At 36.1% G+C, this 24,108-nt stretch overlaps 1 protein-coding gene across 6 annotated transcripts in view; it reads left to right on the forward strand.

Moving 5' to 3' along the window:
- The window catches only part of map3k13 (mitogen-activated protein kinase kinase kinase 13), a 62,817-nt gene that overhangs the window by 34,117 nt on the left and 4,592 nt on the right, over positions 1-24,108 (forward strand). For 3 of the 6 annotated variants that reach the window (XM_079881939.1, XM_079881942.1, XM_079881940.1), the window contains 11 exons: positions 8,092-8,785; positions 9,933-10,119; positions 11,473-11,664; positions 12,712-12,870; positions 14,166-14,324; positions 15,307-15,415; positions 16,082-16,191; positions 18,589-18,705; positions 19,761-19,904; positions 20,680-21,379; positions 22,989-23,059. In XM_079881939.1, coding sequence (XP_079738065.1) covers positions 8,170-8,785; positions 9,933-10,119; positions 11,473-11,664; positions 12,712-12,870; positions 14,166-14,324; positions 15,307-15,415; positions 16,082-16,191; positions 18,589-18,705; positions 19,761-19,904; positions 20,680-21,379; positions 22,989-23,059 — 2,564 coding nt within the window. In that variant the 5' untranslated portion in view covers positions 8,092-8,169. The remainder of the gene's footprint in view (positions 1-8,091; positions 8,786-9,932; positions 10,120-11,472; positions 11,665-12,711; positions 12,871-14,165; positions 14,325-15,306; positions 15,416-16,081; positions 16,192-18,588; positions 18,706-19,760; positions 19,905-20,679; positions 21,380-22,988; positions 23,060-24,108) is intronic. The other 3 variants (XM_079881941.1, XM_079881944.1, XM_079881943.1) reach the window with 1 other exon arrangement.

The following is a 24,108-nucleotide window of genomic DNA, read 5'->3' on the forward strand; positions in this document are numbered from 1 at the left end:
TGTAGTGGTTTGTTATTAAATCAAGAAATATTTGCAAATGGAAAAAGAAAAAAAAAACCTTTGAAAACAAATCTTAATTTTGCTTTAAAATGTAATAAATGTATTAAATAAAATGTTGCATTAATACCATTATAATGTTCATATACTGTAATTAATCAGAGATTGAAAACTACAAGCAAAGTAAATCCATGAATTTTCAAATTGACTGTATTTTTGTATTATATTACAGTACAAGTCATTTATTTGACATCCCTACATCTGCGTAATCCATTTCAAAGGAGGTTTTTGCCATTTAAAATGCTTGATAATTGGCTAAAAGCCTCAACAACTGGATTACACTCTTCAGTGTTGAAACGGTGATCTGTGTCCTGTGGGATGTTGGTGCTCAGGTGCCGCTCTCCGCCTGTTTGCTGAACTCTGGCGTTTGCATTGTTCGCTGTGATTGATTGGCCTCTCACATCTGTCAGTCATGAGCTCTCAGCGTGTGATTGGACGAGGCTCAGACTCTTTGTTGTAGGAGCAGATGTTCTCTGAGTGGAGGCCCCTCGCGACCCCCGACACACACCATCATAGTGGAGAGTGTGTTTGGTCTTAGTGTTGGTGGAGGCCATTTAAAATCATGGTTTCACCTTCACGTTGACATTACCTGTTACAGCTCATTGGTTCATTGTGTTTAGAGCAGAGGTTTTCAAAATTTATAATAATTAAACAAGTAAAAATGCACAGAAAGTGCCGTTTCATTCTGCATTTTAAACACTAGTCAACATGAGATTAATCACAAATTATTTGAAAGGTAAAAAATAATATATATTATTATATTGACATTATTTCCCATATTTTTGCAGGAAATATTTAAAAAGAATAGCTTTATGATTATTTTTTTGGTCAACATTTTCCAGATTTAACAAGTAAATATTTTAAAATGCATAGAAATTGACATTTAGTGCCATTTCATTCTGCTTTCTAAACATGGTTTGGAAATCATGAGATTAAACACAAATTACTTGCTTGAAAAGGCACTATATAAATAAAAATATTCTACTATTATTATTATTATTATTATTATTATTAATATAATTATTATTTAATTCTATTGACATTATTTTCCAGGTTTTTACATGAAAAAATATTTTAATTGAATAAATGTATAATTACATTTAAATCATGAGCTTAATCACAAATTATTTGAAAGGTAATCTATAAATAAAAATATTATTTATCTTATTATTAATTATTAATATAAATTTTATTCTGTTGAAAGATTTTTACATTAATTATTTTAATAAAATAAGTTTAGTTATTTTTATAAACATTTTCCAGAAAACATTTTACTCATATTTATATTTTTCCCCCCAGTATAAATTCATTAAAAAATTTTTTTAGGGGTTACTGGCATTAAAACGTTTAAACTCCTGCTTTGTAGTGTTGTTGTTTTTGTTGTTGTTGTTGTTGTTGTTTAAGTATACAAGTATTAATTCCGTTTTGTAAACAAACTAAAATGTCCAAATTTAACAATATGATTTCATAAAAAAAAAATGTAAATCATATTTCTTGACAGGTTTGTGAGATTCAGCCTCACACACACACATCTGTGAACTCATAATTCCTGTCGCGTGTGTGTGTGTGTGTGTGTGTGTGTGTGTGTGTGTGTGTGTTGTTTATGAATCTCTGCACACTACATTGTTTTTTGTGGAGGATATGCATACTTGTAGTTTTAGGCCTGTTGATGGATATGATCTTTACATAAGAGTTCACAGTGGTGCAGTGCAAGGGAATATCAGCGTGCTTGTGCCCTAAGCCTGTGTGTGTGTGTGTGTGTGTGGCACAGAGCAGATTGTGCATCCTCTTGTATCAGTGGGATTATTTGCTTGTGTCAGATGTGGGGGATCTGGGTGTGTGTCTGTTGACCATCGACAGGAACCTGATCCTCCAGCCCCACCAGCTGTCCCGTCCCCAGCGTGCATCTTGAGTGTGTGTGTGTGTGTGTGTGTGTGTGTGTGTGTGTGTGTGTGTGTGTGTGTGTGTGTGTGTGTGTGTGTGTGTGTGTGTGTGTGTGTGTGTGTGTGTGTGTGTGTGTGTGTGTGTGTGTGTGTGTGTGTGTGTGTGTGTGTGTGTGTGTGTGTGTGTGTGACCCAATAATTTCTTTTCATCCTCCTGAGGAACATTATTTCTTTCGGCAGTAGTGATGGGGATTATAAGGAATACAAGTTCTTTATTTTATTTTAATTTATTTTAATTTATTTTATTTTATTTTATTAAATTTGTATTATGGAATATTGTAAGTTTGTAACGGAATTCAACATTATTATTATCATTATTATCATATTATTATGTTTGTAATGTAATATTAATAAATTGTTCTTATACTTAATAAAATTATACAATACTAAACAAAAATATTAATTCTGGTGACTGTAATTTAACGGATTATTATATACTGTTTTTATATTCTATTTAATAATAATAATTACTAATTTATTATTATTATTATTTTTTTTTTTTTTATTTTTTTTTTTTTGTAAAAATATTAAATTATATTTGTATACATACATTTATAATTATTATTATTTTTGCTTGCATGGAATTTAACATTATTAGTAGTTGTAAATGTAGTATGGTTTTTATTTAATATTAACATTTAATAATAACATATGGAATTTAAAATTATTATGATGATGTTTTTAATTTAATATTATAACATTGTTCTTATAGTTAATAAAAATTATACAGTACTAAACAAAAATATTTATTTTTATTATATTATATACTGTGTATAGAGAGAGAGAGAGAGAGAGAGACGTAAAAATTATACGTATATATATATATATATATATATATATATATATGTATGTATGTATGTATGTGTATATATGTATGTATAATTTTTAATATTTAATGTCTTAATGCATGTTTCTGTAAGGTCTTATTGCTTGTAATCTTTTTTAGCAAACTGCAGTAACCTCTCAGCATCGACTTCAAATGTTAATTTTATGTTTTGTTTGTTCATTTTTTTTTTTAACTAAACAGAACTGTAATTACAAGAACTATTAAGAATGTTTATTTAAAGACTACCACAGTTTTCTATTCTGTGTTGATTTTTGAAACAGTAAGATGAAGTGGGTCATTTTTAATATATGAAATAAATGTACGCTTTAGTTGTCAAGGTCTGCTACAGCTAATCAGAGTAATTGGGGGGAGGAGCATTCTCATTTTAGAGAGCATGTGATTGGACAAAAATGTGAGTGTGTGATGAATCCGTGTTTCTGGAACAAACCGGTTCCTGGTTCAGCAGTGATGACGGCCGATGTGCAGAACGGACCCGTGTGTGTCGAGACAGTCGACGGATTAGTGGATTAAAGGTCTTGTTAAATCTCTCTCGTTCTCGGTCTTCCTGTACATCTCTCCCTTTGTCCTGTCAGAAATCTCAGTTTGTTGCTCGTCTAATACTCGTAAGTCCAGAAAGAAACCTACTTTAATGCTGTTATTTGTTATGAATATCAAGCTCATTAATAACAGCAGCTGGGTTAGTGATCTAGTAGGACAGGAACTGCATTGATAAGACCCAGATATTATTTATATCAGCACGTCCACCCAGAGCCATGAATAATTCACAGCACTTCAGACTGACGCTGACCGGGCCGGACCGCACCGGACTGGAGATATAGAAGCAGAACTAAACTGTTGTCATGACCAGCGTGTCTCTCCACGTGTCCATGCATTTTGGCAGGACTGTTGTTTCTTTCCCCTCCAGACTGTAACTCTGAGCCGGAGTGGAATTACACACACACACACACACACACACACACACACACACACACACGCTCACAGGTTTGAGGGTTACCTGAGCAAACGCTCTCTGGTTTCCTGCGCACTCTCGGCACACGTGATGCATTATTGATGCTCTTCTGCTGCAGCGGATCATCTTACGCTCATAAATACACCAAATACCCACCAGATACAGTAGAGATGCACGATATCAGCCATTTTATTGATTTATTTATGTGTAGTTTAAGGTTTTATTTATTAATTCATTGTATTATTAATTAGAATAAAGATCTGTTTTGCTTTTATTGATTTTATTTGTTTTTGTTTTGTTTATTTATTGCATTAGTATTAATTATCTTTTTGTTTTTATTTGTTTGTTTTTTAAAATTTAGCTATTTATTAATTATCATATGTTTTTGATTTAATTTCTTTGTTTTTGTTGTTATTTATTTATTTATTGCATTAGTATTAATTATCTTTGTTTTTATTTGTTTGTTTGTTTTTAATTTTGCTATTATATATTAATTATCATCTTTATTTGTTTTGATTTAATTTCTTTGTTTGTTTTTGTTGTTATTTGTTTGTTGTATTATTAATTATATTAATAATATTATTTATTTTTGTATTTGTTTATTCATCTGTTATTTTCCATTTGTTTTTATGTCTATTTATTGTATTGTTGTTATTTTTATTTGTTTATTTTTATTTAGTCATTTATTATTGATTTAAAATGAATATTTATTCATCTTACATACTGTACACTATAGTGGAATGATGCTTAAATTCACTTATACACTTTTTTATTTTTTTTATATTTTTTTTATATCAGCCATTATCTTGTTGTCATCCTCAACAAGATTGATATTTTGGCTAAACGGTGTTATTGTGAACATCTAGACCTGCTGTAGGGTCGGGATGTGCTGATAATAATTGTGTGAGCTGCTTTAAGGTGAAAGTGTTTCTCCTGTTTCTCATTAATCTGCTTTATCTGATCCAGAGCTTTCATTCTAATCAGAATTGTAAAAGCACGGCACGGGTCCTGATCCGATTGCAGCGTCCGGTTGCCGTTCCTCTCCTCTGACCCTCGGCTCTGATGGACTCTGACTCTCGCTGTTCTTTTGGGGTTTCATGACAGGTTTCTCTGCGCTTTTCATCTATGAATGCAGAATATACTATATATGTGACCCTGGACCACAAAACCAGTCACATGGGTCAGTTTTTTTATTTTTTTATTAAGATTTATACATCAACTGAAAGCTGAATAAATAAGCTTTCCATTGATGTGTGGTTTGTTAGGATAGGACAATATTTGGTCGAGATACAACTACTGAAAATCTGGAATCTGAGGGTGCAAAAAAATCGAAACATTGAGAAAATCTCCTTTAAAGTTGTTCATTTATGTTGGCGATTGTGCTGCATTCACTCACAAAAATAAATGTTTTACATATTTACAGTAGGAAATTTACTAAATATCTTCATGGAACATGATCTTTACTGAATATCCTAATGATTTTTGGCATAAAAGAAAAATCAATAATTTTGACCCATACAATGTATTGTTGGCTATTGCCACAGATATACCCGTGCGACTCGAGACTGGTTTTGTGGTCCAGGGTCATATATATATTTATGTGAGTGTGCTTTGGATTTGTAAGGAAGTGATTGGATAAACAGAGCTGTTCTTTTCCCAGGTCATGTGTCTGTGTTTTGTTTGAGTTTTGCTTTGGTAACTAAGAGTAACAAGTCAGTTTGTTTGGCTATAATGATCAATAGTGGCTGAGAATACAGCAGCTGTCAGAGGTGTGTGTTACCCATAATCCTCAGTAAAACCCTCTTGTTTGATCTCAACCTTTTATCAGTCTGGAAGTTTTGAGCAGGAGTTGCAATATAGAAAGTTTTTTTTACAAGTCACACTATAGTCACACTACATTAAACATGACGCGTCCTCTGATTGGCTGTGATTGTGTCAAGAGGACAAACAGACTTTCATTTGGATAGAAACTTGGTTTGAACACGAGAAGAACAACAAACACCAGAGTTCTAAGCGGTGTGTGTGTGTGCGTGTGTGTGTGTGTGTATACTTGTACAACTACCTTTGTGAGGACCAGTTTGAGTTTTAGACCATTGGAGTGAGGACAAAGAGAGTAACGGACATTTTGGCCGCTCCTCACTTTCTGAGAGCCTTTAAAGGCCTGTTTGAGGGTCAAGACTTGGTTTTAGGGATAAGGTTATACTGAGGTCAAGGGTCGGTTTAGGGTCAGGGGTCGGGTTAGGCACTTAGTTGTGATGGGTAAGGTTAGGGTAAGCGGCTAGAGATTGCATTGTGTCAATGAATGTCCTCATAAATATAGATGTACAAGAGTGTGTGTATATGTATGTGAGATCACAAGTTGACGGAGACATTCCCGTTTACATCTGGTGTTTTAATCCGTCTCTTTTGTCAAAGCGTTTTAGACCCCGTTTACACCTGTATTTAGCGTTGTCCGTTGGTGATCCGATCGACCAAAACGCATCTAACACCAGTGTAAACGGGGCCATAAAGCTTGCTGACCTCCGTTTCAGACACTAATGCAACCAAAATTATTCCTGTTTTGGGAGAGTTGGTCTTGTGTAACTATAGCAGCAGATTATCGGATATATGTGTGTGTGTGTGTGTGTGTGTGTGTGTGTGAGTGATGGTGGGCTGCGAGCGATGTGTGCCAGATGTTTCTCTCCCCGAGCTTCTAATACTCGTTCTGCTTTAATCTCAGAGCCGCACTAACACAGTCGATCAACAGAGGTCGGATCACAACCACGGCTTCCCGGAATCTCTCTCTCTCTTTAAAGAGATAATCATCATTAATGCAAATGCCTCCAATCCCTCTCCCGCTGTGTGTGGAACGAGAGTGGAAATTAAAATGATGATCAACTGTTTCAGTCTTTATTTAGCAGCCAGAGCTGTAGTTGCTGTTTAAAACGTGTGTTTATATTTCACAAATTCATGATTACACACACAGGAATATCTGAACCGAAGCCGAGTGAGAAGCCTATCTGGAGTTTCTTTTCGCTAAATCCTAATGCAGCATCACATGCACGCTTCACAGAAAGTTATCCCAGAATGCATTGTGACAAACAAACATTTATTTATCCACCTTATTCCTACATGCAAATTATGGGTGTAACTTCTGTTAAGATGTAAACAATCAGTGAAAAGACTCGCTCTATGAACGCAATATGTTAAAAAAGTGTCACAATGAGATGACATTAATCTACTCACACTTCAACCATCGAACATTAAAAGGAAATTTAAAAGTGTAAAAGCATCAACAAGGTATTTTCAACAGACCAAATAACCCCAAAAGCGTGAATCTTTCCACAGCAATAACGGACGGGTTAAATATCACTAGTAATATCTGTAGTATGTAATAATAATTAATAATTAACTTCAGCATTGCGTGATACTATTTCAAAGTGATTTCCGTCATTTTGACAGATTATAAATTGCATTTACCTGTGAAAACAAACCTGGAAACAGACGTGAGGATTTGGGGAGAATAACGAGAGATTCTTCATGCGTTCCAGTGAATTATTAATGGCATATATCGTAAATTAAATCAGGAGAACAGACCACAAATGTGCAGGATATGTTGTCCTTTTTCATACTTTTACAGCGGATTGCAAAGGGAAAAAAGAAAATAATCATGAGGAAAAGAGCTCTTCCATAGATATTCTTGTTATAACATGTCATTAAAATACCAAGTAAACGTTATTCTCATGATGTCTGAAAATAAATCATGAAGGGAAACTGACCGCTCATCCAGTCAGACTGACGATCAGCTTTATTTGTAGGGCAATCTTATGATTTGAAATGATTCGTTTCAGCCTTTTTGAATGGAAGTTCCCCAAACCGGAAGTGCCTCCCATAATTCATACCGCTCTAAGGATGTCAGGAATAAGGTGGATAGAAAATAAAAATACTTTTATTCGGCTAGGATGCATTAAATTGATGGAAAATGACAGTGAAGACATTTAAAATATTACAAAAAAAAAATATATATATATATATACTTTTGAAATGTCCTGTGCACTCTCTCTGGTTGTTTGTGGGGGGTTTTCAGTGTCTTATTTCATGCTCCAGTTTTAAAAACTGTCAATCCATCAAGCTGTTTTTAAATGCAGAAATGTCCTGAAATTTAAATACTTTTGAAATGTCCTATGCACTCATGTCTCAATGTTTGTTTTCAGTGTCTTATTTCATGCTCAACACAGTTTGTAACCATAAAAAAAGAAGAGTCAATCCATCAAGAAATGTCCTGACAGGCTTCTCTCTCCGTCTTCTTCCTGCAGGTGTGTCATAAACCCAAACAGAAGTCATCCGTAACGCCTCGTCGCTCATTTCCCGTCGGGTGAGGAGGGCGTCTGCCCATGCACACGCACGGCACCATGGGAAGCTCCCCGGAGGTGCTGTCCTGGACATCGTGTCCCAGTCTGCTAGTGGGCAAGCTGAAGGAAGAGCTCAAGCTCACGGTCGTCGGAGACTCCATCAAGAAAACCAGCAGCAACATTTCTCCTCAGGCTCTTCTGCCTCCTCCACCTTCTCCTCCACAGATCATCTCAGACCTCGCTCCTCCCACAACTCTTCCCGTTCCTCTTCAGCAGCTCCCAATCCCGTGCAGAGACGAGGAGCCAGGCGGGATCAGTCCTCCGTGCACCGCTCTCAGCGAGGACTCCACGCGGGAACAGGGACACTTCGAGAACAGCGTTCTTCAGCTGCAGGAGCACGAGGAGGCCGAGTCTCCGGGATCCTGCGGTCAGGGAGGCTGTGGGAGCGGCGGAGAGGAGAAGAACGAGGAGAGCGGGTGTCCGGTGGAGCACGGCGGGAACGACACACACCACCACCCGCATGACGACATCAAACTGCACTTTCACAGAGCCGGGCCGGGGAACGGAGGGTTCTTGGAGGGGCTGTTTGGATGTTTGAGACCCGTGTGGAATATCATCGGGAAGACTTACTCGACCGAGTACAAACTTCAGCAGCAAGGTTAGTGACCAGTACGTTCAGGGATTTTTATTTATTGGCCCAGGCTGGCTGGTAGATAAAATCTTGCCCCACCACACAAAAAAATGTTTTATAATAATAATATATTATATATATTATATTTTAATATATTTGTATTATTAGTATTATTATAGACACTGCTTGGACAAAAAAAGTAGGCATATTCTTAAGAGTCTATGATTGGATCATTATTATTATGTTTCTAGAATGGTATATGTTTGGCAACAGTTCTACAAACCCTGATTGATCTTGAGTGTGTAGCTTTTTATTTCTTAAATAACCATGTATGAAGACACAATATGGCCATATTCCAGGATGACAATGTCAAGATTCATCAGGCTCAAACTGTGAAATAATGGTTGTTAGGAACATGAAGATTAATTTTCACACATGAATTGGCTCCTTTGAGTCCAGATCTTAAATTCACTGAAGGTTTTTGGGATGTGCTGGAGGAGACTTTACAGAGTGCTGGACTCTTGCATTGACAATACAAGATCTTTTTGATTTGATTTTAATTGAGTTCCAAGAGTTATGCAATGAAACATTGACAATTTAAGTTTGAAGGGAGTAAAGCCTCTGTTTAGGCTATTAAGGAAATGTAATTTTGCCAAAAGAAGAACTTTTATTTTAAATAGATGTTCATTTTAAATCAGCCAACTTCAGTGTGATATGTTACCATATTATCATGCTTAACACTGAGAATTTGAATATTGTAATGTGATGATCAGGTGCAGATATCTAAATCAAAGAATATCATAGGTTTGGGCGGTTGGCGGGTTGATTATTGATTTTATACAGCGGATTCGGGCGACTCAAAGTGCACCAGATTAATGTATTTATCTTTAAAATGTTTTTTTTTTTTTTTTTATTGCATTGACAATACAAGATCTTTTTGATTTGATTAGATTTTAATTTATGCACCTCTTGATGGAAAAAAATCTTGTGATGTTCTTTCCACCAAGAGACGTATCAATTTAATTTGAACTATATATGAATAGTATTTTCTGGCTTTTTATTGTATATTTGATATTGTTCAAGAAAATAAACGAGTTCTACCGTTGATGTTTTGATGGTCTTCGCTGTGGTTTTGATTTGTATGCCGTGTCCCCGGTGCTTTCTGATTGGTCAGTAGACATGTGGGAGGTGCCGTTCGAGGAGATCTCTGAGCTGCAGTGGCTGGGAAGTGGAGCTCAGGGCGCCGTGTTCCTCGGGAAGTTTCACTCCGAAGAGGTCGCCATCAAGAAAGTTCGCGAGCAGAAGGAGACGGATATCAAACACCTCCGAAAACTGAAGCACCCCAACGTCATCAGCTTCAAGTAGGTCACGATGTCAACACTGCGAGCAGGACGACCAGATACCTGCAAATAAATTTTTGTTTTTTGGCCCACAAAAAAATCTTCTTTTTTGTTACTTGAGAAAAAAGTTATATTTACTACTACTTTTTTTTGTGATCAAATTCTTGAAACGAATCTCCTTAAAAAAATCATCGTAATTAACTTCTTAAAGTTAGGATAACCTCTAACTTGTCTTAAATGGATAGTTCACCCAAAAATGAAAATTGTCATCATTTACTCACCCTCAAGTTGTTCCAAACCTGTATGAATTTCTTTCTTCTGCTGAACACAAAAGATATGGGTAGAATATTGAACCAGACAGTTGATGGACGCCACTGACTTCCATAGTGTGGGAAAAAAGTCAACTGTTTGGTTACTGTACTCTTCAAAATATATATTTTTGTGTTCACCAGATGAAAGAAATGCATACAGGTTTGGAACATATCGAGGGTAAATAAATGTTGACAGAATTAAAAAATTTGGGTCAACTATCACTTTAAATCTTCAAAGATAAAGATGTTTTATGAATTTGAGTAGTTTCAAATTAAGTGTTGTAATTAACACTAACTACATATAATATGATGTGCACGAGTTCCCTGGAGGCACACCAGTGAGTGATGATGTAAACAACAAAAACAAGTCACATAACCATTTAAAAGGCATGGCACATTAAAAACACGACACCAAAGTGCTGAACTCCCGTCAAGCTGGTGGCAATGAAACTAGTCTGACTCTGCACGCTTGTTATGATTATGACATTAATCTGACAGATTAAACACGGCCTTTGATGTGTTTTACTTTCTTTCTTTTTTTTTTGAGTTGATCGAGTCTTTGGCAAATGCAAGAGCCTGTCATTTTCTTCTTAAAAAATGTCCTTAAAATTCTTAAGAAGTTCTCAAATATTTTCTTAAGAATTGCACTTAAGGCCCATTCACACCAAGGACAATAACTATAACGATAATCATGATAACGATGTAGTTCTAAAAGTCATTCTAAACATAGCCAAAGTACAGAGAAACTATGTCATTGGAATCACTTTCAGAATAAATTTTTTTTCCAGCTGATGATATATTAAAAACATTGACAGCCAATCAAAATCCATCTTGCTTTAAATAGCTTGAGCATTAAAGCATCAGAACACAACAAAACTGCACCATGTTCTTAGACAGATCAATATATATACTTATCGTTATCTTTATAGTTCTTGTTCTTGGTGTGAACGTGCCTTAAGGAACTTCTTGGAGTTAATTGGTTCTGAAGAATATTTTGGTGCATCTCTCCCCTGAACGTCTCCGTGTGTTTGACACTAAAGCTTGCTGTCGTGTTGTCTCTCAGGGGTGTGTGCACGCAGGCCCCGTGTTACTGCATCATCATGGAGTATTGTGCTCAAGGGCAGCTGTACGAGGTTCTCAGGGCCGGCCGTAAGATCTCTCCGCGACTGCTGGTGGACTGGGCTTCAGGGATCGCCAGTGGCATGAACTACCTGCACCTCCACAAGATCATCCACAGAGACCTCAAGTCACCAAAGTGAGCCTCTACACAGTCTACAGCCTCGGCTCAATAGAGGACCGTTGATCAGAGTGTTGTCAATACCAACGTTTCAGTATTTGGACTATTTCACAGTTCCCCATACCAGTTTGGTACCATAACAAAAACTATTGAATTTATTTAACTATTTACCTATTTTATTTAACTCTTTGAAAATAAAAATTTGACAAATTAAATTAGTTCATTATTAATGCTGATAATAATAAGGATGCACTACCATTCAAAAGTTTGGAATAATTATGTTTTTTAAATATTTTTGAAAGAAGACTGCAATTTATTTGATGGAAAATACAATAAAAACAGTGAATTATTACAATTTAAAATAGCTGGTTTCTATGTAATATTTTAAAATGGAATTTATTACTGTTATGTAAAGTTGAATTTTCAGCATCATTTCTCCAGTCTTCAGTGTCACATGATCCTTCAGAACTAATATGTATCCAAATAGAAAGATTATTTTAAATTGTAATAATATTGCACAATATTGCCGCTTTTACTTTATTTTTGAACAATTTTTTTTTTTTTTTTTTTTTTAAGCATTTTTAAGTTAAGTAACATTACTTTGAAAAGGTCAAGTGAAAAGTTAATAATAAGCACAAAGTATAAAGAAAGAAATTACACAGTTTGCATTTACACTCCAAGAATTAATGCACATATAGTTTGTTTTTGTCCCATCCGTTGATATTATCACAATGTCAATCTTTCCACATTTAAATGCGTTTGTCACTCGTTTACACAGAACACTTTTTAGTTTTTAAAAACTTTATTACCAAAGTAAGACTCATCAGCCTCAGTTCAGACTCTTTCTTTATAATGAATTGACTCTCAAATCAGTCTCAGACTCGTTAGTTACTGGTTTGATTCTTCTAAAGTACTAAAAGAGTTGTTAATAAAACCATTAAGAAAAATGAATTGTTGAAATTATAACCAGAACTGTTGAATTTTTTATGATTCCCATCCATAGATTTAAAGTGTGTGTGTGCAACATTTTCCACCTTATCTCTGAGTGTGTGTTTTCTCTTGCAGTGTGCTAGTCACTCAAAATGACGGCGTGAAGATCTCAGACTTTGGAACGTCTAAAGAGCTCAGTGACAAGAGTACGAAGATGTCCTTTGCGGGTACGGTAGCCTGGATGGCCCCCGAAGTGATCCGGAATGAACCGGTGTCGGAGAAAGTAGACATCTGGTGAGTGTTAACTAATGCGGTGACATTCACACATGTTTGAGTGTGATTTAAGAGTCTTGTATGCTGCATATACTGTATGCTATATACACAGTAGAGCTACACGATTAATTGCTAAAAGACCACGTTCTCAATTCAAACACCCACGCAATCTTATTCCTAAATGACAGCGATTCGCCTGTGTCTATTAAACCTTTGAAAATCACACCGAAACATTCGGATCTGTGCTTGTGCTGCCGCTGATCCGGAGAGAGCAGGTATCATGTGTAGATATGAACATCACAGTAGGCCAGTTGTTATTTCTGTTTTACAACAATTTAGATTATCACAGAAGTACTGGATATAAACACTGATGACTACTGTACTGATCAAAATACAGTAAATCACCTTTTGAAAGTAACTTGGCGCTTCAAATAATGATTATCAATTACATCGTTACACCAGTAGGTGGCGACAGGTGACTGTTAAAAAATGTATTTGTCATTGAATCATTCATTCAAGAGATTCGTTCAAAAACACTGATTCATCCAGTAATAAAACAAGTGAAATCTTTATGAGTGAGTCATTGAATCATTCATTCAACTGATTTAAAAAAAAAAAAAAAATATTTCAAGTGAATTAAATATTTTAAAATAGTCTGCAGCAATTAACATTTTGTCAGAACCTCTAGTAAATTACTTAGTTGTCTGTTCAGACTCGTGGGAGTATAGTGATCTCTATTTGAAACGAAAAAAATGATTTTTAATTTATCCGGAATCGTTTTTATCGTACATTTATTTTACATTTTTTTAACAAATTAATTATTTTATTCAGCAAGGATGCATTCAATTGATCAAAAGGGACATTAAAGACATTTATAATGTTACAAAAGATTCTATCTAAAATAAATGCTGTTATTTTCTTATATTCTTTTATTCAGAATTCAAATAAAAAAATATCAAGGTTTCCATAAAAATATGAAGCACTTCAACTGTTTTCAACATTGATGATTACAAGAAATGTTTCCTGAGCAGCAAATCCTCATATTAGAATGATTTCTGAAGGATCATGTGACACTGAAGACTGGAGTAATGATGCTGAAAATTCAGCTTTGATCACAGAAATGAATTACATGTTACTATATATTCGCATAGAAAACAGTTATTTGAAATTGTAATAATATTTCACAACTTTACTGTATAATTGATCAAATAAATGCAGCCTTGGTGAGCAGAAGAGGCTTCTTTCAAAAACATTATAAGTTCTTCCCGACCCCAGACTTCAGAGCAGTAGAGTACGCTGTACCTGTGTGTTGGCAGGTCGTTTGGTGTGGTGTTATGGGAGCTGCTGACCGGTGAGATCCCCTATAAAGACGTGGACTCCTCCGCCATCATCTGGGGTGTGGGGAGTAACAGCCTCCATCTCCCTGTGCCGTCCACGTGTCCCGACGGATTCAAGATCCTTATGAAACAGACCTGGTGAGACTCCACATCATCTGCACGAAATATATCCCTTCATCTGTGCGGCTGCTGCATTTATAATGGAAAACTTTATGCGGTTACACTTTATTTTACGGTGTCATTGTTACAGTGTAATTATATATTTAAGTACTGAGTAATATTAATTAAGTGCATGTACTTACTATAGGGTTAGGGTAGGATTAGGGTTTGGTTGAGGGTTAGTTGCATGTAATCATGCATAATTAACTGTTAATACTATTGTAAGTACATGTAACATATGTAACAAGGACACTGTAAAATAAAGTGTTACCCTTTATGCTATTGTTTATGGAATATGAAGGGTTACACTTTATTTGGTCACACTTTATTTGACAGTGTCCTTGTTACATATGTTACATGTACTTACCATAGTAATAACAGTAAATTATGCATAATTACATGCAACTAACCAAATCCTAATCCTACCCTAAACCTATAGTAAGTACATGTTATTAATTATTATTACTCAGTACTTTAATGTATAATTACATTGTAACAATGACACCTTAAAATAAAGTGTAACCCCTTATTTTAAGGTGTCATTGTTTCAGTGTAATTATATATTTACAATAAGTACATGTAACATACAGTATGTAACAAGGACACTGTAAAATAAAGTGTGACCAAATTAAGCTACAAATATGAAAGACATAAAGTACAAGAAATAAGTGAAATCAATTGTTTATATACTATTTAAGAAGAAAGATTATGAAGTGAAACTAGAGAAGCTGTGTAGAAAATCAATTATACAACTAGATTTAATAAATAAATAAAAGTTTGAAGTAGTTGAAAACTCTTGAAGTCTGAAGTAGATTAAAGATTTTAAGGCAAATCAGTCTGGGTGTTTGATAGATTGTTCTGGATTTGCTGTGATTGACCAATCAGAACCAAGTATTTGCGAGTGTCCTGTAAAACATGGTTTCACTGGTTGTTTGAGATGTTGTTGTTGTTGTTCCTGCAGGCAAGGCAAACCCAGAAACCGTCCGTCCTTCAGGCAGATCCTTCTCCATCTAGACATCGCCTCCGCTGATCTGCTCGGGACGCCACAGGAGACATACTTCAAATCTCAGGTGAGGAAACCTTGATGTCTACATGCAGAGTCACTGTGTCATCCAGAGGGATCACTCCAGTCTTCAGTAATGGAGAAGGGCAAAACAAACATGAAGCTCTTATCCAACTGTTTCTTAATTCTCTAATTGTTCTATGATTCTTGGTTGCAACGACAAACATGCATCATGAACGGATGACTCTCGAGTCAGTTCTTTGTAATGAATCAGTCAAAAATGTCTCAGACTCACGAGTTTCTGGTTTGATTCTTCTACTAAAAGTACTAAGAGTTATTAAAACCATCAAAGAACTAATTTTTAAGATTCCCTTCCATAGAGTAAATGTGTGTCTGTGACCAATGTTATTTTAGTATTATTTAAATACTGTTATAGTATTTATTGTTTTGAATCTATATTTTCTGTTTTCAACTCATTTTAGTTTAATATTATGTGCTTTTGTCATTTTTATTAGTTTTCGTTTTTAATTAATTGTATGTAGCTTAAATTTATTTCTATTTCAGTTTTAGTGTTTTTACTTCCGACTTATTTTATTTCAGTTAGTTACAAGTCAGAATTTCGCATTTTAATATTTTTTTTTGTCATCTAATATTTATATTTTATTTTAGCTTAATTTCAATGACTGAAAATGATTTTTAATGTTTTAGTTAACAATAACTCTGTCTGTGACAGGCGAACTGGAGAGAAGAGGTGAAGAAGCATTTCGAGAAGATCAAGAGTGAAGGAACCTGCATCCATCGCCTCGACGAGGAGCTCATCCGACGCAGAAGAGACGAGCTGCGGTGAGAGAGAACACCAACACCTCGTGCTGTTCAGAGGTGGACAGTGACAAAGTACATTTACTTGAGTACTGTACTTAAGTGCACTTTACTTGAGTATTATTTTTTCTGGAAACTTTTTACTTTAACTTCTCTACATTTGAAAGACAAATATCGTACTTTTTACTCCACTACATTTCTGTCAAGCTCCTTGAGTAGAAAGTAGTAACGTCAGTCAGGGGTTGCATTGTGGTTGGAAATGAAAGTCGGGTTGACGTCAGACTGATGTCAGAAACATGCAACGTAACATCCAACCCGACTGATGTTGGTTTCTGACGTCAACTCGATTTTCATTTTCAACCACAATACAACGTCTGTCCAACGTTGGAGATCAACGTCAATCTGGCATTGGATTCTGACATCAACCTGATTTTCATTTTCAGCGTTGGGTTTGGTCTTCTAAATGAGAATTTTGTCATTGTTTTGAGCACACTAGCTTATAGATAACAGTAAGGCTAACATATTCATAATAAAAGCCAAAAAACATTAAATAGGGCAATATTTGAAGGAACAGCCATTTGGGTGTCGGAAACCATTGTGGACGTTATTGAGTGACTTATTCAATCTCACATTCAAACTGGCACTGTGTTCTAGAAATACATGTGATATTGATATGAGGGCAGGCATAGATTCAGAAGCATAAGGTACTGTAAGTATTACATAGTCAAGTCAAGTTTATTTATATAGCGCTTTTCACAATACAGATTGTATCAAAGCAGCTTCACAGTAATAAATTAAAACAATACATCAATGTTTGTTTCTAGTGGAACGTCCACGTTTGGTAATGCTGATCAATAGTATCGTTGATTGATTAATTAAATTAAATATCCCCAAATATCCCCAACTGAGCAAGCCAAAGGCAACAGTGGCAAGGAACCGAAAAACTCCATCAGGTGACCTAATGGAGAAAAAAAAAAACCTTGGGAGAACCCAGGCTCAGTCGGGGGCCAGTTCTCCTCTGGCGTTTATGAACTAGACCGGATTTAACTGTAAGATTAAAAGTATTATATGAATGCCTGGCTGAAGAGATGCGTCTTTAATCTAGTTTTAAACTGGGAGAGCGAGTCTGAGCAACGAACAGTATCAGGAAGACTATTCCAGAGTTTTGGAGCTAAATGTGAAAATGCTCTCCCTCCTTTGGTGGATCTGGATATCCTAGGTATGACCAAAAGCCTCAAATTTAGTGACCTTAAAGAGCGCGATGGATTATATGACGATAGAAGATCCGTTAAATAGACTGGAGCTAAGCCGTTTAGGGCTTTATAAGTCAGTAGCAATACCTTGTAATTAATACGGAACTTTATAGGTAACCAATGTAGTGATGATAAAATTGGTGTTATATGATCATATTTTCTTGATCTAGTAAGAACTCTAGCGGCGGCATTTTGGACTAACTGTAGCTTGTTTATTGAGGATGCAGGACAACCAGCTAATAAAGCATTACAGTAATCTAGTCTCGAGGTCATGAACGCATGAACTAACTTTTCTGCGTCAGAAACTGATAGCATGTTATGTAGCTTAGCAATGTTTCTAAGGTGGAAAAAGGCTGTTCTTGTAACATATGAAATATGATTTTCAAAAGACAGGTTGCAGTCTAGTATAACACCCAGGTCTTTTACTGTAGAGGATAAAGTAACAGGACATCCTACTATGTTAAAGTTGTATTGTGAGAGGTTTTGTGGGCGTTTTTTTGAACCGATAAGTATTACCTCTGTCTTGTCTGGATTTAATAAAAGATAATTGTGCGTCATCCAATCTTTTATATCTTTAACACACTCTGTCAATTTGGATAATTTAGCGTTTTCATCCGGCCGTGATGAAATATAGATTTGAGTGTCATCAGCATAACAATGGAAACTAATTCCATTAGTCTAATAGGCTTGAGACGCATCTGCTCAACAGTCCGCGTTGTAACTATGAGGTGAGGAAAAGTAGAAAATGTTCGTTGTAAGTGAGTTTAAAGAGAAAAATCAAGAATTATAAATCAAATCGATGGAATTCCAAAGACAACAACGCGTTCAGACGCGACGCATGTGCATTCGTCAATCAAACAGGAAGTCAAGATTTTTTTTTACAACATACAACAACAATGCAACAATAATAAAACACTACATTGACATTTACTTTTTACTTTTGATACTTAAGTACTTTTAAAAACGAGTACTTCTGTACTTCTGCTCAAGTAAAAATTGGTATTTAATATGTGGGTAATATTTGGTAATAATATTTGGTAATATTGGTAATATTTGACCAGTAGTATCTGTACTTTCACTCAAGTAAGGAAGTTGTGTACTTCGTCCACCTCTGATGCTGTTACTGTGTGTGTCTCTCCATCCTCACTGTCGTCTCTGTGTCTTTCAGACATGCTCTGGACATCCGAGAGCATTATGAGAGGAAACTGGAGCGGGCCAATAATCTGTACATGGAGCTCAGCGCTATCATGCTTCAGCTGGAGGTGCGAGAGAAAGAGCTGCTCAAGTGAGTCCTCAAACTTCTCTTGTTCAGTCAGAGGAAAAATCATTTCAAACAATTATTCCTCACTGTAAAAATCTGCTTCATAATGCATGAAAAATTCTGATTTAAATGAATCACTTAATTGAATCATTTTGAATTGATTCTTTGAACTAATTCGCAGTACCTCACAGTAAAAATCTGCTTCAAATCAAGGCATGTTTTCGCTAAGTGAACACGAGGAACTATCATGTTTATTCATTTTCATGTACACAGTCATAAACACCAATATTTACCTTTTGACTAAAAAAACGTTAATGCATGAAAAATTATGATTTAAATGAATCTCTGAATTGAATCATTTTGAATTGATTCTTTGAACTAATTCGCAGTAATGAATCAAGCTCTAATGCATTTTTTTATGACTGAAGTTTAAACATCTTAAAATGTTCATGAAACAAGGATCAAGAAACTAGTTGCCATAATCTTATAAATTAATCTGGTTATTCAATATTTGTTTTACCTAGTAATTGCTAGAATTAAAAATGCATCCAGTAAGAGATGTTAAAAATCACTGCTGATATTACTCTTAGTTCATTCATCACACTGGAAATGGAAGGTCAGGCTGTGCATATTGCATTGTGGGATACAATACTGGACTCTGTGTGATCTGTTCTTTTTAAACACATACAGTAGGTCAACTGAATATTGCATGCATACAGAAACTGTGTGTACTTTGCACTGTAAGCAAGCATTCTGTACACTGCAGTCGCATGATAGTGTACGGTAGTTTTGTGTGCTCTCTCTCTCTCTCTCTCTCTCTCTCTCTCTGTTTATTGGTATCAAATTACTCATGAGAGGCTGTAATGATTCTGAACTCTAACCCCGTATGTGCCTGAACGCTGAAACTGTAATTAAATCTAATCTGCTTAAACCTCGACCCGGCTCGTGCAGTTCATGCCAGAATTTCCATGACCCACATTTCCACTGAACGAGCACACAATGATCATTCAGACAAAATCCTCTACCACAAACCTGAACGTTTGGTTGTGAGATCTGAACGTTTCCCATGTGTTCTGCAGGAGGGAGCAGGCGGTGGAGAAGCAGCACCCCGGCACGTACAAGCGTCACCTGGTCCGGCCCATTGTGCGACCCAACGCTGTCGAGAAGCTCATCAAGAAAAAGAGTAGCATGAACCACAAGCCTGGGACACAGCCGCCCAAGAGGTGACCATCCCTGAACACACGGCCTTATGTGCTTTATATCAGATTAGCTAACCACTCCATAAAGTGGGGTTCACGACCCCTGGGGGTTCATGAGGGAACTGCAGGGGGTTCGTGAGTTGATGAAAAGCAAATAATCAATTAGAAATTATTTTAATAAAGTAAATAAAACAATTAAATAATATAATATAATATATAGATAATAAAAATAATTATTTCAAAAATAATAATAATAATAATAAATAATAAAAAAATAATTCACTTGAAATGAAATAATTTATAAAAAATAAATTAATAAAAAACAACCATTAAAATAATGTTTTTTAAAAAAATATAAATAATCTTAAAATGAAAAGCTCATAATTAATAAAAAATATTTAATCATTGTTTTAAAAAAATGCATAATAAAATATTAAATAGTCAAAATAAAATATTAAAATAAAATAAATATTTTAATGTCATGTGAACATTACCCAACATTAGAGAACCGTAAACATGCAAATATGTTTAATTAAAATGAATAATAATAAAAATTATTTCAAAATTAAAGCAATTAATATAAAACACAAAGTGGTTTGACTGTCAGAAATCCCTGGTTTAAGCGATATCACGTTTTACTGAAACAAGCGTGACAAAAAACAACAACATACAAATAAAAGATCTCATATGCAAACATGGTTGGATAATTTATAGTTAAAGTCATGCTGTGCCAAATGAAATAGTATCAGTCATGAATTCTCCATAAGCTCATTAACCTCGTGCATGTGATCTCCTGCAGACCGGATCTCCTGCGCTCCGATGGCATTCCCAGCGTCGAGCCTCTTCCGTCTCCGTCACCACTGTCAGGAAGCCCAAAAGTGTCCACCCCGCCTGGGAAGACCCGGTACCGCAGTAAACCCCGGCACCGGAGAGCAAACAGCAAAGGCAGCCACAATGATTTCCTAGGTTCGCTGAAGCCCAACAACTCAGTCCCTTCAGAAGAACAGCAACCCCTACAAGAGCAAAGCTACCATCATCATCATCATCCTCCGCCCGAGGGTCCGCTCATCCCGATCCAGAACCGTGCGATCGCAGTGGCAACGTGTGCCAATAACCTGCGCTACTTCGGCCCAGCCGCTGCTCTCCGAAGCCCACAGACCGATCATCTCCAGCGGAGGCTCTCCGGCTCCAGTCCGGATCTCATTTCCACCGCGGTTGATGCGGATTCACGGCACCGCAGATCCTCCATCCCTCCGTTCATGGGCTCCGGTCCCGAGCCGCTTTGCCCCTGCTGTCAGGCTCACCCGTTCCCCGGCTGCACACACTGCCAGGAGACGCCGTCCGCTCCCAGTCACCCACAACTCCCACATTACTCTCTGCTGAGCACCAGTGAGGGGACGCCACACGCTAACACAAACACGCTGGAGGGGGAAGCTCAGGGAACGGGAGAGAAGCCGGAGCAGGGAAGCTCACTGCACACGCTCAGACCTCTCAGAAAGGTACGTGACATTCACACCGTGTCCTAACTAGACACGACGCCGTGTCTAGTTATTTCCCATGTTAATCAGAGTGTTTGTCCTATCCAGCCGCGATAGCGACGCCTCTATATTAGAAACGCTTTGTATTTTTCTGCGGCGTCGCGCTGGAACAACAAACACAAAGTGTGGCGATGATAATCTCAGGTGCTGTTTATGAGCTTTATTTAATGTTAAAAGCGTGTAATGTGACTTTGAATATCATTTAGCGCTCCAGCTTTGTAGCTGTAAAAGCAACAATGGATAATTCACCTCAGATCTTGAAATTAAACACATGGAAACAAGAACGTTCAAACTGTGAACAAACAAGTGTATTCTTTGACAAAGATTGTTTTAGTAACTCAGCCTATGTATTTTTAATAATGTTTAAATGGTGTAATATTTGAGAATTTGATTATGTAGCTACTTATCCATTTTCTTGCGAGTGCCGTCAAGATTACTCTCTGGTGCCGCGAGACTCCTCCCACACGCTGTTCTGATTGGCTGACTCCGCCCGCACGCTGTTCTGATTGGCTGACTCCGCCCGCACGGTGTTCTGATTGACTGACTCCGCCCACACGCTGTTCTGATTGGCTGACTCCGCCCACACGCTGTTCTGATTGACTGACTCTGCCCACACGCTGTTCTGATTGACTGACTCCGCCCACACGCTGTTCTGATTGACTGACTCCGCCCACACGCTGTTCTGATTGGCTGACTCCGCCCACACGCTGTTCTGATTGACTGACTCCGCCCACACGCTGTTCTGATTGACTGACTCCGCCCACACGCTGTTCTGATTGGCTGACTCCGCCCACACGCTGTTCTGATTGGCTGTGGGTTTTGATTGATTTTGACGCATCTCGCAGTCGCGTCTAGTGTGGACACACATTATTTGTCGCTGGAATCTTATCTCATCGCGGCTGGGGTTAGGGCCTGTTCACACCTGGTCACTTCATGTGTTTTTACTGATTGGATAGCTCTCTGATTTATCAAAACGATTCCATTCCTAAAAGAATCCTGAAAACAACGAATGGTTTCCATAAAAATATGAAGCAGCACAACTGTTTTCAACACTGTTGATAATCGGAAATGTTTCTTGAGAATCAAATCATCATATTAGAATGATTTCTGAAGGATCATGTGACACTGAAGACTGGAGTAATGATGCTGAAAATCACAGAAATAAATTACACTTTAACATATATTCACATAGAAAACTGTAATAATAAATTGTAATATTTCACTATTTTTACTGTATATTTGACTGAATAAATGCAGCCTTGGTGAGCAATAGAGACTTTCAAAAACATTTAAAAATCTTAATTATTCCAAACTTTTGACTGGTAGTGTAAATCATATTCGTTAGTAATTAAATTGTTTTCTTAAAATCTTAAGATCTAAGATGCTAATTTTCTGCTCCAGAAACGTTTCTGATTATTATCAGTGTTAAAAACAGCTGTGCTACGTCATATTTTTGTGGAAAAATTCTTTTTATTTAATATAATCAGACAGATATGATAGGGATGTGAAACTGTACTACATGTGAGTGAGTTAACGAGTTAACACCTGATCTTCTGCATGTGTCCGTCAGGCGGGAGACGAGTCGTCTGAGGAAGAGGAGGGAGAGGTTGACAGCGAGGTGGATTTTCCACGCAGACAACGGTGAGTCTGCGCTGATGATCAATAATTAACATTCATGCTTCTCCAGAAGAGCGGATCTTTAAATCTGTGTTTCTGTAGCCATTAGCCTGTAGAATGTCAGGATTCATCAAGTTTATGTGTCACGTAAGGCAAGAAACTTTGCTTTTTCTTGCACTGGTGAATTTTGAGATTTTGGGCCTATTGGCTTTTCATAACATGCCGTTTCAGACTAGTGGAACGGAAACATCCGGAATACACTTTTAACCGTTACATTTTATTACACATTAGATCTTTGCATCTGTAGACTTCAATTATAATCCATATCTTTAAAGGTGGTAGGGCTGTGAAACGATTAATCACGATTAATCACATCCAAAATAAAAGTTTGTGTTTACATAATCTATGTGTGTGTACTGTGTATAATTATTTTGTATATATATAAATACACACACAATATTTGCATGTATATACTGAAAATATATTTATATATAATTTATATTATATAGAAATATAAATATTCAATATATAAAATAATTTTTTGTTTTTAAATATATTATAAATGCATGTGTCTGTATTTATATATATATATATATATATACAAAATAATTAAACACAGTACACACACATATATTATGTAAACACAAACTTTTATTTTGGATGTGATTAATCGCGATTAATCGTTTCACAGCCCTAAAAGATGTTTGAGTTTTAGTCAAAAATGTAATTAATTCATTCTTTATTTATTTAAAAATCTCTTTTACAAGAGTGACCTGGCCAAGCTAATAACATAAACACACAAATACACATCAAAACAGAACAACACAATCAAGGATCACAACAGCAATTTACCAAAGGATAAAATCTGTTAAAAGTAACTTAAACTCGTTTAACATAGTCAGCTTTAAGATGTTTTGTAAATTATTCCGAGCAGAAGAATATAATATAATATATAATAAAAATATAATAAAATATAATATTAAAATCCTTTTTTTCCCTAGCTGGAACTTTAAGATATAACAAATCATTAGAGCAAAGATTGTAGCAAACATGTGTGTTAGAAACGCAGAGAG

The sequence above is a fragment of the Squalius cephalus genome (assembly GCF_949319135.1).
Source record: "Squalius cephalus genome assembly, chromosome: 9".
Classification (NCBI taxonomy): Eukaryota; Metazoa; Chordata; class Actinopteri; order Cypriniformes; family Leuciscidae; genus Squalius; species Squalius cephalus.